General features: G+C 45.3%; 1 protein-coding gene across 1 annotated transcript in view; it reads right to left on the reverse strand.

The window, feature by feature from the left end:
• LOC138294019 (equilibrative nucleobase transporter 1-like) overlaps positions 1-18,565 on the reverse strand; it is a 387,196-nt gene that overhangs the window by 281,911 nt on the left and 86,720 nt on the right. The window contains exon 3 of the mRNA XM_069233271.1: positions 11,691-11,737. Within this exon, the coding sequence (XP_069089372.1) occupies positions 11,691-11,737 (47 nt within the window). The remainder of the gene's footprint in view (positions 1-11,690; positions 11,738-18,565) is intronic.

Below are 18,565 nucleotides of genomic sequence, written 5' to 3' on the forward strand. Positions count from 1 at the left end.
CAAATTGAGGCAGTTTTGAACTTGTAAAGCTACGTTGAAAGTCTTTTGCAAGGTATGAGACATTGCATGGATTTGAACCTGCTACCATCAATGATTGTTTTATTATCAGGAAATGAACAGTACAAACTGGCTGAGCAGGGCATAAACCACACACAGGCAAAAGAAACGTCCCACTCACTGTCAGAGCAGCTCGTCAGGCACTGCCCGATTGCCCCTAAAGGCCAGTCCGACCATGTTCCTCACACATGACATGTTGGTATGTATGTAAAGTTCAGCTTCTTGGATTGTTTTTTTGTTGAAAGTGGTGTTTTTTAAGGCACGATATCGACCTGGCACCCATTAAAGTCAGAACACTTGTTTCCAAATGCACCCAGTAGTTTCATTATTTTTTTGTTTCAGATGATCCTGAGGGTACGGGCCACAAGCCTGTTTCAATTTTCTGTGCGTGACCGTGTGGGCGGCCTAAAACGCATTTGCAGGGTGGAGTGGGAGAACACCTGATTACTTACCGGTAATGCTCATTACTCTTAATCCTACTCGTCCTTGACCCACTCATTACTAATAAGCAATATTCAATCAGAGACAGGAAACAAAACAGGAAACACTTGCTGACCCCACCAACCCTCCAGCTAAGAGCTATGATTCTCTGGCCTTACCTTGGCACATCCTGAAATACCAAGCTCCACAAAGACCTGATAGCGGGAGGGTGGGTGGTAAGTATGACTGGGTCGAAGATGAGCAGGGCTAAGTAATGAGCTTTACCGGTAAGGAACTAAGCATTACCTGTAGGTCCCTCATCCTTGACTCTGTCATTCCTAATGAGGCACACCAAAGCATACACCCCAGGAAGATGAAGATGAAGGACCTTGCAAATGCAATAAGGATGAAGAGAGGATATAACAAACAGCCACGCGAGTTTAATGTCATATCCAAACAAACAATTCCACAGGAGCAGAAGCTTCCAAGGCCTGTAAGACACCATCCCCAAAATTGAAGTGACTGGATTGAGCACAGTTTAAGTGATAATGTCTAGTAAACGAGTCCTCAGAAGCCCACGTACCAGCCCGACAGATCTCATCCAAGGATACACCCATTAAAGCAGCCCATGATGCTGAAACCCCTCTAGTGCATCTCGCCTGGACATTAGTAGGACAAGGCACATAAGATCCCTGATATGCCAAGGAGATGGTGTCCTTAATCCAATGACTGAGAGTCACCTTAGAAGCTGCTTTCCCACGTCCTGCAAGACCAAAAGTCAAAAGTATGAGACGCGGCAGATCTCCACCCGTTAACTAACCAGCTGAAGAGAGAAGGGGAAACAGAAACGGAAGGAACAGAAAAGTAACTTTCACCATGAACGGAACGCTACATTCGATCCAGTTAGAAGACATGAAATTGACGATCTCATCCGGATCAAACGTTAGGAACGTAGCGTTCTTTTTCTGGTGAAAGTTACTTTTCTGTGACTTCAATTTCCGTCGCCCCATCTCTTTTTAGGTGGTTATTGAACAGGTAGAGGGCTTTCACTAAAGCCTTGTCTACGGACTGCTGGACAGAGTGGCAGACCATAGGGATCCGAAAACGAAGTGAGGAAATGCCTTAGGGTAGAGTGGCCCCGCACAGGTTCTGGCAGGAAAGGTAGTGGACATGCCAGAAGTAGACCCACACATAGACACATTCATGAAGAAGTTGACCAGGGATCTAAGAAAGGCTTGGACAGGACAGGTGCGGCTGCTAGGACAAGCTCCTAGATATGTCTGGTGCCCTGACCAAGATATTGACACTGACGTACAAGGCAAAAGAGTCTCAAATGCCCATAGATCACAACATCCTGATTGGTTGGTCACAACATGCAAGCTGCCAACTAGGGAGTGTGAACTGTGGCACGCACACAGAGAGATGGAGCTCCATTCTGCTCCGCACAGACCCTCAACTAGTGGAGGTGGCATTGTCTGAGGCTGGACTGATAGCGGAGGGTCTTCTATTTGGTGATCCATTCGGCAAAGACCTGAGCAAATTTGTTACCATGTTCACAGCACTGAGTGAAGCCGAGATGTGGCAGCAAAACGTTTTTCAGCCAAACCTTTTTGCTTGGGTTGGTCGATTCAGGGGCCATTTGGCCGGTCGCTTCATGTATCAAGCTTTCCACAGAGAATTCCAGTCTGAGAGACGTGAGACAGCTTGTAACAATGTGTCCAGAGGGGGAAACTTCTTCCCGTCCAGGCAACGAGCTGGCCATTATGGACAGCCCAGAGGCAGCTACAGAGAACACCTTCAGGAAGTGCAGGATCCAGTTTGTCAGGTAAACATTATCCCTTCTTCAAGGGTGGTGTTGGCGGGCAGACTGTGATCTTTCGTTCACAATTGGTTGACATAGGACATGTGGGCCATCCCACGGCCCTCAGTTTGAGAAACACGTATCTAGACAGTGTAAATATTTTTGCACAGATCCCAGACAGGCTGAGGCCACATCTCTCTTGAACAGCTCAAATTTGGAATATCAAACAGACTGTCTCATTGAGGTTATGGCCTGGATTGTAGGCCCATAAACGTAATTGAGTGAGGTGAGTTTTCCAGCCCACTTCATGATAGAGTCCTCCAGTGGCTGAATATCCAGCATTTCCAAAGGGGTCTCTCATATGCAGATCAGGTGGCTTTATCTCAGGAAGCACTGTCAGAGATTTCATGGTGGTTTGACCACAGTGAGGCGTTAAATGCCAGAGCACTTTTTGGGGACAGTGCAGAGATCACAATAGAGTCAGATGCCAGCAGGTGGGTTTGGGGAGCCAGGTGTGGTCCCGTTTTCACGTGGGGCAGACAGGCAGAGGAGAAGCTGTCACTCCACCTAAAGTGCTTGGTACTCCTAGGGGGTCCTTTGCCATCAAGACATTTCCCCCTCAGAAGGTGGTAGTTGCATTCTCCTGAGAATGGACTATATAGGGGCAGTTCGATATATAAAGAAGCTATGGGAGACCAGATCTCAAATGTTGTTGTAGAGAGACAAAGAGTTTAGCACCATTGTCTTCAGCATCACATTTTAGTGGTTGCAGAGTACATTCCAGGTCAGAGGAATGAGATTGAGGATTGGAACTCCAGACATTTGGAAGACTCCAGCCAAAAGTTATACAGATATTAGGTCAGATTTGAGGCTCATGCAAAATAGACCTGTTTACTTCCAGGCTCAGAGGGCAGCTGGGGATTTTCTAGAATGGGAAGCAGGATTCTAGGGCCTTAGTAACAGATGCATTCCTACAGAACTGCCAACTTTGCATTCCCCCCATTTTCAGAGATTCAGAGAGTGATGGTTCAGGTGAGGAGACAGAAAGTGGATCTATTCATGGTAACTCCATTATGGAGAGTCCGGTCGTGGCTCGCAGGTCTTCTAGAGATGAGCAGTGATCTTCTGGTAGAACTACTGGAACTCCCGAGTCTTGTGATGGACTCTTTGGGTCAACTTCATCTGTTACTGCAGACAGCTCAGATGAAGCTAATGGCAAGAAAAAATTCAGGTGTTGTTGGCCGGGATCTTTGCAACAGGTTTCTTCATTCATGCAGCAAGCATGTTCCGTTACCCAAATACAGAACATTGTGAGACTTATCAGTTTACACATTTTAGAAGAGTGGTCAGATAATTCAGGCTTGTCTAGATAACAATTGTCAGCTAAGCTAAGAATGTTGCTATGCATGATGTCTTGTAGTAGAGTTTTTAATGTACGTGCATTGAATATTAATGGTATAGTATTTTCTTCGCAAAGAATCATATTTCAGATATCTAGATGTGCAAAATCAAATTCTGCATCCATTCTTTACCCAGCCTTTCCGCATAATCCGAAGTTATCCGTGGTACGTTGTTCAAAGTAATATGAAGATGTTACTGGGGACCTTAAACAGAATTCTGGGGAACAATTGATCATTGCACTTAAGTAACCATTTCCACCAGTCCTAGCAGCAACGCTATCCAGATAGATACGTTGGTTGTTCAATGAAGCTGGAAGCGATACTTCTGCGTTTGGTGCTCATTCAGCCAGAGGGGCTGAGATCTCAAAGACCTTTCCTTTGGGTTCTAGGTTAGAAGAGATATCCTGAGGGCAGCAGACTGGTTTCACAGTCAACATTTACGACGCTTCTATCCAGGGGCGGCTCCTCCATATGTGCGGAAGAGCTTCACCAGCCCCCCCTCACACCTTCCCCCTGCCAGCAGCAACCGCTGCAAATCCCTTCACAGGGAAGGGATAATAAGCTATGTTTATTATCCCTTCCTTGTGAAGGGGGCGGGCACTGGGGGTGACGAGCAGAGAGGAGTGCACTGTGCACTCCCCTCAAAGTTAATGTGTGTTTGGCCGGCAGTCTCGGGTCGGCCAGACACACATGCGCATTAGGCTCTCTCCAGCCCAGAAACACAGTTGCCGGGCTGGAGAGAGCGGGCACAGGCTCCCAGTCTGCCTGGGACCGCACGGGCTCGGTGCTCCCTGCCAATCCTGATGCTGCTCTGAGCAGTGTAAGGATTGGCCAGAGGGCAGGCTGCGCCAGCATCGAGGGACAGAGGAGCGGCGTGTGGCGCGGGACCAAAGGTAAATTTTATATTAATTTTTTTAATTTATTTATTCTACCCCCGTGCCATCCTGCCCTGTCCCCAGGATCAGCACAAGCCGCGACTGCTTCTATCATAAGGCTATTGGAGATTTTGCTTCTGTGGTTGCGGACAAGCATCATCAGAGCCTCTGTTCTTGGCACAGAATAAAAAAATGTTCTAGCTGCCTTGCAAGGATTTTCAATTCTATTAAGGACACAGGCAAGGATTATCCCACCCAGTTGTTTGATTATATATTAATGACTTCATACGTTTTCAGTACTGATGTGATAATAATTGCATTGCGTTTACATGCCCTTCCTTAAGATGCACAATTTGTTTCATATTATTGATGCCAGGGTTACCGGTTAACTTCCTAATTTTAGGAGGTAAGCAGAATGAAGGGTGAACGAAAAGACGGGATTGCAAATTTCCAACTCTTGCTTGGTGGCTTGAGAGGGGCATCACTTTGCGTCAAAGTTCTTCAAACTGAAACATTGCTTTGGTTTGATCTGAAGATTGAGAAAGCATCAGTCGGGGTTGATGCGGTTGAAGAAATCCTCTAAGGTTCATCTTGTTACGCTGGGAGAAAGCGACAAGTTTTGCAAAGAGAGAGGGAGAGAAAATGGCACTGATCGCATTTGAAGGCATGATGAGTATGTGATTGGTGGACATGTGATGCAACAATGTTCTGGGATTCTTGGGAAATTATGTGTATTGTTAAAATGGCACTCCAATGGGCTTGGATTGGCCCCTGTAAAAGTTTTGTAAAGAAAGAAAAGCATAATCCTTGCTTCTTGCTTTCTTAAAAGAACTGAAAATCCATGATGCGATAGGTAGACAATGTTTTATTGGATGTCTGTCCCTTGGGCCCTTCTGGCTCCTGGTCAAGTCAATGAGATACTATGAGATGGAAGCCTGTGTGTATGTGATGGGCAGACCGTGTGTGTGACTGCATGCAAGCGAACATAGATGTGGCGTGGAGAGCCCTGAATCGATGGATCGAGGGGTGGCCCCGGAGATGCTGGCACAGAGATGGTTCGCTCTGTAGCTGTGCGCTTTGTAAACTTGACTACTTGTCAATTTTACTCTTGAGTTACCTAAGCCAAGAAGAGCTTTGATGCCCTACATGGAAGATACTCACAGCACATAGACTTATTTCCTAAGCTAGTAGGTGTAACAGCCAAGTGATGCTCCCTATAGAAAGCAGATAACCTGAGTGAGCCAAGTCTAGACTTAAACCGGTGTATACAGCTTGTGTACAGGGGCATAGCCTGGTCAGTTAGATTGGGGGGGGGGGGGCTTCAGATTTCCCATCAATCACACTGGCACACAATGTTAAAATACATTCTACAATGTGCAGGCTGCACAAGAGGGGCTTAAGGGGCTGTGGAAATGGAGAGGATTGCAGATTGGTAGGGGCACTAAGCGAGAGAAACATTATTTTGTAAAATAACCAACATTTTTGAAGTCTTTCCAGACAGAAAATGGAGAGAGAGTGTGAGTAAAACTCGGGTGAAATCTGACAAACACTTCACCACACCTGACTGAAAGCACATGCACACAACTATTTATCACAAAATACATTTATTAGAGGGGTGTACCACCCCAAACACCCCCTGAAGCTACACCCCTGCTTATGTACTGTTGTCAGGTAGTCATCCGGCTGAGTTATCCCAGCTGATTCATTGTGTGGGTTGCCTTCTAGTGCTTGGAGGCTGGGAGCCTCGATGACCTGTTGCGAGAAGGATGAACTTCGCCTCCACGCCGCCTGGCTGGGGACATCCCCCCGAGTCTCTGACTCGCTCCTCCCGCAACAGTGAGGCGCCGGGTCAAGACTGGAGAAGAGGTCACAAAGCACCGATGAACGTCAGGCAGGGCTTCAGCAAGTCTGAAGGACCAGATCCTTTGTTAAAGCCTTCACTGACTTTCTAAAGGGAGCATAGTCACCATCTGCTCACCTCTGGGTCTGGTCCTCCATCCTCCAGCCACAGAGATGCAGAGAGTGCAACGCCATCGTCTGGAGAAGATGTCTTCACCCTCCATCGTTTGCCAAACCAGACCATCCAAATGGACGCCACTTGCCTTCTTCATTAATACTGTGAGCCAAACTTGAGGATGAACATCAGAAGACACCCGCTCAATGTTCACATTTGTTGCCCACCTGTTCTCTTACATTGCTCAGGTTATGACTTTACTTCTTCCTTTAAGCACAGCCCAAGCTCTCGATATTGCTCTACAAATGCATCCAGCCATAACCTTTCGCTTCCAACCTTTGAGCTCATCAGCTACTGCCAGGAGCAGAGGTGCGGCCGGAGCTCAGTGGTGGACACTGTTTGCCTGATCCTAGTGCCTAGCAAAAATACCTCATATAGCACTATCTTGGCATGCAAGTAATGCTGTTTCTTTCCAGTCTTGCATCCTCAAAGTGCATGCTGTCCCTAAAAGGATCCTCCCTGCCTGTGGCACGAATACTCGGCCTTTAATCAAAGCGTCTGATTGTTGCCTCGCCTGTTCTTTCTTTCAAACGGCCTTTTCCCCTATTTCCTTCCTCTGCAGGCCTTCTCTCTGAGCACAACCTATCTCACACACATGTTTTACATGTTTGCCTTAACCTATATTCTTCTTCTGGAAACTGCTCACGAAACGTTTACGCGATCACAACCTCTCCTCTGACAGTCACACCTCTGCAACCTAACAATCAACACTTAATTTGAGCAGGTGTTTGCCGGTGGGGGGCACCAGCACTTATTTTTGAGGGCCGGCACTTATTTTTCTACCTGTCATTTACATCGAGCAAAAGACACATATGGGAAAGACGGAGGAAAAGAAAAACGAAAAAGCGTCACAAAGGGAGAAAGCAGAAAGCTGCAAAAGTGAGCTGAAGGGGCAGGGAGTGGCTGTAAATGGATTAAAGAGGCCAGAGATGGATTTAGGATTACGCTGCCTCAGTATTCTGTGTTCCCACATTTAATTGCAGCAGCCGCATGTTTAAGAGGAGGGCTTTGGGCACCGGCACCTGTTTATTTACAAGTTAAGCACTGCTAACAATACATGGCCTCCTCTAACTCATTTTTTAATCCCACAAACATGCACACGTGTCACATACCCCACTATCAGTGATCAAAAATAACTCCTATTTATTTAATCCACCACAAAGAAAGTGGAGTGATTGCATGGATGGTTAACTTGGGAACACGCCACTAATAACCAATAATACTGGACTAACCACTTACCTTGGGTTTTGGAGCAGGGTGCTGCCCAGCATAAAGCACTTCAAGGCCTTGTCAGGATAGTAAGCACTATCTAAATACAATTGCAATCACACTGACAAACTTTGCATTTGATTACTGAGCAGAAGTAGCTCTGGCGCCTACTGATTACTGAGCAGGAGTAGCTCCGGTGTCGACTAATTACTGAGCATGAGTAGCTCCAGCATTTACCGATTACTGAGCACGAGTAGCTTTGGTACCGACTGATTACTGAACATGACTAGCTCTGGTGCCGACTGATTACTGAGCACAAGTAGCTCCAACATTGGTTGATTACTGAGCATGAGTAGCTCCAGTTCTGACTGATAACTGAGCATGAGTAGCTTCAGCTCCTACTGATTACTGAACATAAGTAGCTCTGGCGCTGACTGATTACTGAACATCAGTACCTCCAGTGCTGACTGATCACTAAGCATGAGTAGCTCCGGTGTCAACTGATTACTGAGCATGAGTAACTCTGGTGCCGACTGATTACTGATTATGAGTAGCTTCGCTGCTGAATGATTACTGAGCATGAGTAGCTTTGGTACCGACTGATTACTGAGCATAAGTAGCCATGGTGCCGACTGATTACTGAGCACAAGTAGCTTCGGCACCGACTGATTACTGAGCACGAGTAGCTCTGGCACCGACTGATTACTGAGCATAAGTAGGTCCAGTGCCGACTGATTACTGAACATAAGTAGCTCTGGCGCCAACTGATTACTGAGCATGAGTAGCTCCGTTGTCGAATGATTGCTGAGCATGTGTAGCTCTGATGTTGAATGATTACTGGGCATGAATATGTCCGGTGCAGACTGATTACTGAGCATGAGTAGCTCTGGTGCTGACTGATTACTGAGCAGGAGTAGCTCCGGTGTCAACTAATTACTGAGTATGAGTAGCTCCAGCATTGGCTGATTACTGAGCACGAGTAGCTTCGGTGCCGACTGATTACTGAACATGAGTAGCTCTGGTGCCGACTGATTACTGAGCATGAGTAGCTCCAGCGTCAACTGATTACTGAGCATGAGTAGCTCCTGTGCTGACTGATAACTGAGCATGAGTAGATCCAGCACCTACTGATTACTGAACATGAGTAGCTCTGGCGCTGACTGATTACTGAGCATCAGTACCTCCAGTGCTGACTGATCACTGAGCATGAGTAGCTCCAGTGTTGATTGATTACTGAGCATGAGTAGCTCCAGTGTTGATTGATTACTGAGCATGAGTAGCTCCCGTGCCGGTTGATTACTGAGCATGAGTAGCTTCAGTGCTGAATGATTACTGAGCATGAATAGCTTTGGTGCCGACTGCTTACTGAGCATGAGTAGCCGTGGTGCCGACTGATTACTGATCACAAGTAGCTCAGGCACTGACTGATTACTGAGCATGAGAAGCTTCAGCGCCAACTGATTACTTAACATAAGAAGCTCTGGCGCCAACTGATTACTGAGCATGAGTAGCTCCGCTGTCGAATGATTACTGAGCATGTGTAGCTCTAATGTTGAATGATTACTGAGCATGAATAGGTCCGGTGCAGACTGATTACAGAGCATGAGTAGCTCCAGGGTCAACTGATTACAGATCATGAATAGCTTCTGCACCTACTGATTGCAGGGCATGAGTAGTTCTGGCGCTGACTGATTATGGAGCATGAGTAGCTTCAGTGCTACTGATTACTGAGCATGAGTAGCTCCAGCACCTACTGATTACTGAGCATTAGTAGCCTTGGTGACGACTGATTACACAGCACGAGTTGCTCCAGCATTGGCTGATTACTGAGCATGAGTAGTTTTGGTACTGACTGATTACATAGCACGGGTAGCTCCGGCGCTGACTGATTACAGAGCACGAGTAGCTCCAGCGAAAACTGATTAGTGAGCATGAGTAGCTCTGGCATCGACTGATTACTGAGTATGAGTAGCTCCACCGTCAACTGATTACTGAGCTTGAGTAGCTCTGGCGACGACTGATTACTGAACAAGAGTAGCTCTAGCTCTGACTGATAACTGACCATGAGTAGCTCCAGCACCGACTGATTACTGAACATGAGTTGCCTTGGTGTCAACTGATTACTAAGCATGAGTAACTCCGGCACCAACTGATAACTGAACATGAGCAGCTCTGGTGCTGACTGATTACTGAGCATGACTAGCTCCAGCGTCAACTGATTACTGAGCATGAGTAGCTTCAGCGTCAACTGATTACTGAGCATGAGTAGCTCCGGCACCAACTGATTGCTGAGCATAAGTAGCTCTAGTGCCGACTGATGACTGAGCATGAGTAGCTCTGGTGTTGAATGATATCTGAGCATGAGTAGCTCTGGCACTGACTGATTACTGAGCATGAGTAGCTCCAGCACCTACTGATTACAAAGCATGAGTAGCTCCAGCATTGGTTGATTACTGAGCACGAGTAGCTCCGGCACCGACTGATTACTGTACACAAGTAGCCTGGCACCAAATGATTACTGAGCACGAGTAGCTCCAGCACTGAATGATTACTGAGCATGAGTAGCTCTGGCGCCGACTGATTACTGAGCATAAGTAGCTCTGGTGACGACTCATTACTGAGCATGAGTATCTCCGGTGCCGACTGATGAGTGAGCATGAGTAGCTGCAGCACCAAATGATTACTGAGCATGTCTAGCTCTGGTGCTGACTGATTACTGAGCACGAGTAGCTCTGGTGCCTACTGATTACAGCACATATAGTTACTCCTTACATAGCATAAGTAGCTTAGGCATTAGACAGTTTCACTGCCCCCTTCGGGCAGCCTCTGAATCCCACTCACACACAGACCAAACACCCACCTAAACTACACACCAAGGAATTACGTACTCAGCTCTACTACCTACCAAGTGTAGAAACGCCCAACTCCACTACATACGGTATAAACTGTTACAGGATTACTGCTCCTTTGGTTACAGGTGCCAATCCTGTGTGTTTACACTGTATTCAGAGTTTTACTCCACCTCGTGTTCTATCATCTACAAAGTGTTCTCATGAGATGATTGGTTTTGAATGTGCCACATCTCCACATGTAATTGTCATCTGGAGCTGCTGATTGGCTGTGGTGTGAATAAATATTCACAACTAAAGAGCTTCTTGTGGTCCAAACACATTCTGCATAGCCAGAAAAATCTATGAAATCTTGCACACAACAAGCAAAGACACACCCCTCTGACCTGCACACTGTAGGCATGAGCCCTTCAACTACACACAAAGTCAGACCCAACCATTCCACTCAGTAAGCAATTACACATCCAATGTAAACACACACCAAGCAAAGACATTTACATTTCTTTGACAAACCTCATGACTATGGCCCAGAATCCCTTACACAAGCAAAGGAGGGAATCTTGCCAAACATGGCAACCAAAGAAATGTCCAGCTGAAAAACACTCCAAACAATGGCACAGCTGCCTTGCATATCCAACCTAAATTACTACACAGTCAACAAAGAACTAACTAACTACTCTGAGAGTAGAACACATGCAAGCAAGTTTACCACGTAGTATAGAAAAGCAAACAAGTCCGAACAAAGCAAGTCTACTATACACTGAAATATGGCACAAGCACTTCTACTAAAGACTGAATAAAGGAGCAGAACTGTGCAGACATCAAACAAGCAACTAACTTTAGTACATAAGCCTACGGCTCATGGAACAATTCTTCTCCATGCAGAAGAAGAGCACAGGTTCTTCTAATCACTGTGAAAGACTTAACCTACTCAGACATCAAATACAGACTCAAACAACTTTACTACACTCTGAAAAGTAAAATACACACATTACTAAGACGGCCTCATGCAAAGGTACTACAAACACACCACAAGCACACCCACCACAACAGAGGCATATTTACCAGCAGTAGAGAAGGCAATCAGAAGTGTGGCCACTGTGTAGAGGAATCTGGAACGATAAATAAACAGGTTATACAATTGCCACGGGGCACAGAACACAATAGTGTGGCATGCAGTGACCCTGGCAGATACACCCAGTTTGACTATATATATCTGTAAAAGAAGCACACATAGGCTGTAGAGGCCACATCTCACGGGCAAGTATCCATCGAATAGGCTACTTCTGAAAAGTGAAGTTCTGCACCACTTGCTCCCACCTACTGCTGTCAATACACAAGTTTGCTCACACTCATCGGGCCATAAGGTAAAAATACAAAGATGGCTCCCAGCTTGTATATGATGACAGTAGTGCAACTGCTGCCCTGTGAACAACATCAAAGCAATTCTTAGGTTGATACAACTGAGACTGGCTACGTTTAGATAGTTCAAAAAGTGGTTATCTGCGGAAGCATTAACAACGGGGAAGGTTTAGCCACTATGAGACTCCTTCTTACCCAGACTCCCTCACACCACACACAGACCTTTCCCTCAGGAGTCATCCTTGACTTGTCTTCAGTCCCCATATTGAAAGTCACAAGCAATTGTTAGACTTGGCCCTCTCTGTAGGGTCACCCCCAAACGTTTTGTCTTCATCCCTCCTGTTTTTCTGAATTTGTTTTTGCTGGCTTTAAGACTCTGTGCACTTTACCACTGCTAACCAGTGCTTACGTGCTTATACACCCTCCTTTAAACATGGAAAACTGTCTTACACCCTGTTGGCACATTTCGTTTATTTAGAAGTCCATAGTAAGGTGATACTACATATACATGGGGGTGTAAATTAAATACTAGTAGGCCTATAGCACTTATCCTGTCACCCACTTAAGTAGCCTTTTTAAACATGCTTTAGGCCTGCCGTTGCAGCCTGATGGCAGTTTTAAACTGCCAATACAAATTGGCAAAATAACCCCCTTACCGAGCCTTAAATGTCCTTTTTGATATGTATGTGTCACCCCTAAAATAGGCCCTACACAGCTCATCGGGAAGGGTGCATTGCAATTAAAACATTGGCCAGATACTTTTACGTTTTACATGTCCTGGTAGTAAAAAACTCACTACCTTATTACATTTATTAAGTGTTAACTTATAATTGAGAGCACGTAGGAGATTCATGTTAGGTGTCTGACGAATTGTAATTTAAAAACCTTGTTAATTTTAAAGTCAGATTTTAAGTCACAATTCTGAAACTGCCACTTTAGAAACTTGGCATTGTCTTGTCCTAACTATTTGGTATCTGCAGCCTGTTCCTAGTTCGCATGGCAAGGTGTGATTAGCGGTTTTCCTTTGTGTATTCCTTGTAGACAGCCACAGAATAGAGGGGCTAGGTGTGACTGGATGAGCCATCTCTGGTGGGATAAGGGGGGCAAAACTGTCACCTACCACACTTGGAGTTTAAAAGAATGACTCAGTTCACACACAAAGGACTTCACACAAGACTATTGTGCCCCCAGACAGACTGAAACTAGGGGAGAGAGGAGGAAATTTCAGACACCTCTGCAGGCAAAAAAATCTAGAAGCTTCTTCCACTTCATACTGGGCACAGGTATAAAAAAGGGGCCCGACCCACTCATCAGATCCCTTCTGGACCAGTGGAAGATTCAGGAGAAGGACTGCTCTTCTGCCCTGCTGCATGAAAGACTGCCTAGCTGTTCTGTTGCTCTGCTACCCGGCCTGTAAGAATGACTGGTCTGCTTCCCTGCTACCTGAGGAAGAAGGACTGGACCTGCACCTGGAACCCACGACTACCAGAGTGACTCCAAGGGCTAGTCAGCTGGCCTCCTGTTCTGAGCTACAGGAGCACAACAAGCTCCAACACCCTTGAGCCCTGTACCTTGACTCTACATGCAGTCTCCTCAGTCCAAGACCCTTGGAAGTGGGGATAAAGGTGTTCTGTCAGCCTGTGGTCCCCATCAGAACTGATGCAATGCGATGCAAACTGACGCAGCCCTTGCAGGTCCTCATCGGACCAACGCAGCGCAATGCGCCTCTCTGCGGCCCTCAAATCCTAGCCCTCGCAGCTCATCATCAGCCCCACAACAGTATGATGCAACTTGATGCAGGATCCCGCAACACTAATTGGATCCTCTGTTGCACCCACAACACCCCATTTCAATGACGCAAGGTATAATTTTCAGCAGGCCTAACCTAGTTCCCATATCCAGCCCTCGCTCCATTGCAGTCAGCCTGAACTTGTGACTTTGTCCCGGTTCAGCTTGACCAGATAACTTCAGTTAGCTCTTGTACTTTTAAGCACTATTTATACCTAAACCTTTAAGTTGCAACCAGTTGTATTGATTGGATTTGTATAACTCTGCCAAGCTACTTGAGGATTAAGCACAGATAAATTTGGTGACTTTAGTGGCTGACCCGGACAGGGATCGTCACTGTTGTTTGAGTTTGAGCAGGGTTTCAACTCCCCCAACCAACAACCAGATTTCTCACACGCATGTTTTGGCTTCATAGAGCCTTCACCCTGATCGTCCATGATAGCAAATGAAGTCACACGCATCACACAGCTAAAGGGTTGGCAATGGGGTCACACAGTCCAACTTCACTTGAGTGAAGACATGGGATGACATCGATCACCCCAACCAGAATTAGGAAATGAGACAATAAAAAACAGCCCACTAGAGTTAGGAAATTAATCACACAGTTCACCCTTACTAGATATAGGAAATGGAATGACAAAGTCCAAAGCAAACAAAAATAAAAAGGCGTAGCCCAGATGCCCTAAGTGAAGAAATAGACTCCCACAGTAAAACTTAACAGGGATATGAAATGCTGTCACACGGCCCAACTTTAATGGAATTCAAAGAAGGTATCACACAGTACAAACTCAAAGAAGATGAGAAATGGGCTGGCACAGTCTGAATTTAGTATACATAGAACATGAGATCAGACAGTCCAAGCTAAGTGGAGACAGGAAATGTTATCACATATTCTGACTCTATTAAACATAGGACATGAGATCACACAGACTAACCTTAGGAAATACAGATGGGACATAAGATCACATAGTCTGACTTTACTAGACATGAGGCGTGAGATCACACAGTCCAACCTTACCAGAGATAGGAAATGGGGTCACACAGACCAACCTTACTAGATAAAGGACACAAGATCATACAGTCCAACCTTACTAGACAAAGGACACAAGATCATACAGACCAACCTTACTAGACAAAGGACACAAGATTGCACAGTCCAACCTTACTAGACAAAGGACACAAGATTGCACAGTCCAACCTTACTAGACAAAGGACACAAGATCACACAGTCCAACCTTACTAGACAATGGACATCAGACTACACAGTCCAACCTTACTAGACAGAGAACATGAGACCACACATTCCAACCGTACTAGACAAAAAACACGAGATCACACAGTCCAACCTTACTAGAGAAAGAACACAAGATCACACAGTCCAACCTTACTAGACAAAGGATGAGACCACACATTCCAACCTTATCAGAGATAGGAAATGGGGTCACACAGACCAACCTTACTAGATAAAGGACACAAGATCATACAGTCCAACCTTAAAAGACAAAGGACACAAGATTGCACAGTCCAACCTTACTAGACAAAGGACACAAGATCACACAGTCCAACCTTACTAGACAATGGACATCAGACTACACAGTCCAACCTTACTAGACAGAGAACATGAGACCACACATTCCAACCGTACTAGACAAAAAACACGAGATCACACAGTCCAACCTTACTAGAGAAAGAACACAAGATCACACAGTCCAACCTTACTAGACAAAGGATGAAATCACACATTCCAACCTTACTAGACAGAGGACATGAGATCACACATTCTAACCTTTCTAGACAGAGGACATAAGTCACACAGCCCAACCTTACCAGAGACAGAAAATGCGATCACATACTCAGCAAGACACACAAAGACAGCAGAGGTAGCCCTTAGACTACACAGATCATAAGGGCTCAGGCCTGAGACAGCAGGGGTGACTCTTAAGTCTACAAGGATATTACATTCTTTAGACCCACCCAAGCAAGAGCACCATCCATAGTGATGCACAGATGATACAGGCTCCGTTTTTACATGAAGATGTCTTACTACATACACTGACCAAGACCCACTGGAACCAGTCACACCTGTACATTCTAGGCAACATCAACATGAGGTTTGACAAGAGGAGTCTAGCCACAAAACAGCTATCTCAACCAAACTCTAGGCTTTCAACCTCCAAAAATTGCTTCCGACCCAACTCACTCCGCTGATCACGCTATGGATTACCTATATGCTCCCTTGAGACAGGCCCCAGTTCCAGACAACTCCTTCAAGATCAACACACCTATCAATGACAACACTCCTAAGTCACCAAAAATCAACAACAACAAACGTTCAAAAATAGAATGGAAAAATCTAGACCTCCAGAAACTCAACACCTATCTTTAATGAACCCCAATAAATATGTTACCTCAAGACATACACACCTGCTGCAGCTGGATCCCGCTGCACTGGACAAACAGTTACCAATAAAGATCGCATCCATGGTTAACCAGGAAAAGAACACCACGTGGATTAATGACAACATCAAAAGAATGAAAACACAACACAAGTGAATAAAATCAAGAGGTGAAATAGAAATAGGGCCTGATTTAGATCTTGGTGGATGGAATACTCTGCCACAAACGTGACAGATAGCCCCACCGCCGTACTACGATATCTGTCACATTTTGAAGGAGTATTCCCCTCCGCCAAAAACTAAATCAGGCCCATAAGCATGCAATGCTACTACAACAGAGCCTACAGATAGAGCCATGAAAACCACAAAGGACAACACCATTCCACAGGCATAGCTGAAGCTGAATGCCATTTTAAGTAACTCCACAATATAAAAGCAGAATTCTGCAATCCAGAGTGCCAAAACATAAAACCACCACAATCACATGACTTCTGCGACAAATCCACAGAAATCATCTAAAGAATTAGAAAGATAGAAGATTACCTTAGGTAGAACACATGACCCAACTACCATAGAAAGAGACAGATGCAATCTACTGCCACTACATACTTTCAATACTCTATCAGAAAAAGTTTCCACGTCATTATCATCACAAGAAAATTAACAGAATTATCTTCAGGTCCAGCACTTCCTAAATCTTTAAAGATAATCTTTCTAAAGCCTTTGCAGGGGAGGCAGCTGATCTACAAGTCCTTGGAACTAGGTTCAGTCCACCACAGCTGAAAACCTCCTACTTTATACCACACTTCAAAATGAAAGACCTTTACTCATCTGACCCAGCAAGCTACACGCCTATATCAAATTGACCATTCTTAGGAAAAACATTTAAATGAGCAGTATTTACTCAACCATCTAAATTCACAGAAGAAAATGACATTAGGTCAGACCATCCGCCCAGCTTCATACCAGTCAGAGGTACAGAATCAGCCAAACTATCCACTTTCGATAAACAAAAACTTACAGTGGACCAGAACGGAGTGGCCTCCATATTGCTTCTGGATTTATCAGCTACATTTGACACTGTTTACCAGCACAGGCCACTAGAAAGACTCCTCCATCTCGGAATATGTTTGAGTGCTCTGAACATGGATTGCTTCTTACCTCGGAGACAGACAGTGTGTGCTACCTAGTACATTTCACATCAGCTCCTCACACCCAATACTGTGGGGGCCCTCAAGGGTCCATCATATCTTCTATGCTATTCTACATCTACCTAACCACCTTACCAAACCTGATCAAATCATTCAATCGCTTGTGTTACAACTATGCAGATGACACCCAAACAATTCTAAAAATGGATATCCCGGGAGACCTCTACAACTTAAAACTTGATGCTTGCATTTGTCCCATAAACACACGGATGTTATGTAATCACCTGAATCTCATGACCAATGGACAATGGCAAAAGTACCGACCTACATCCATATGAACCAAGGAACTTGAGCCCCTCCAACAACATCAACACAATGTCAGAAAGCTAGGGGTAACTATGGATTCAGACCTATCCTTGATACCACGTTAACAACATCACAAAGAGTGCCTTCCATACAGAGAAAACACTGCAACGCATCTTCCCATACCTGGGATCCCAACACAAACTACAAGCCATCCTCATACTCCGCAGTATCCAAGCTCGACATTGCGCCAGCCTATACCTTGGTGCACCCAGATTCATCATCCACAGAATACAACTGATCCAAAATGGTGCCGCCTTCAACCAAGAGAAGGCATGACTCCAGCCCTACAAACACTTCACTGGCTAGCTATATCTAGAATGGCAATTGTCTGTTAAAAGGCACTGTCCACAGCCTCTCAAGGAAAAGGTCCTCTATACCTACAAGTTAAATTCAAGCAATACAAACAAAACAGGACACTAAGCTTCAGGCTTGCAACATTTATCATCACCCCACCTTACCATAAAAACACCTGTAGAAGGCACTGCTTTCTCAGTACAAGACACCAAGCTCTGGAACTCACTACCAGCCAGTATTGGAAGCACTGAGGACAATATCCACTTCTAAAAACAACTGAAAACGTGTTTTTTTCCTAGACTGCACCACCAGCATCCCGACAACACAGCCTAAAAAACAGTTGCACCCTCAAGCACAATCCTCACCGTTCAACCCACGAATTGCAAACAACTCAACCAACAAACTGCTTTCATAATGCAGGTAGACAAAAAAGGGCTGACCTATGGTACGCCGTGACATTATGTAGTTATGTACTTCTATATACATGAGTTACGGCCCGCAATAATACTAAAACCGTAATACACAGTGGCCCGCAACACGTTGTAACTTGTACCTCTTTAATTAATGTAACACAAATGTGCTA

This window comes from Pleurodeles waltl, chromosome 4_2 (genome assembly GCF_031143425.1).
Source record: "Pleurodeles waltl isolate 20211129_DDA chromosome 4_2, aPleWal1.hap1.20221129, whole genome shotgun sequence".
Classification (NCBI taxonomy): domain Eukaryota; kingdom Metazoa; phylum Chordata; class Amphibia; order Caudata; family Salamandridae; genus Pleurodeles; species Pleurodeles waltl.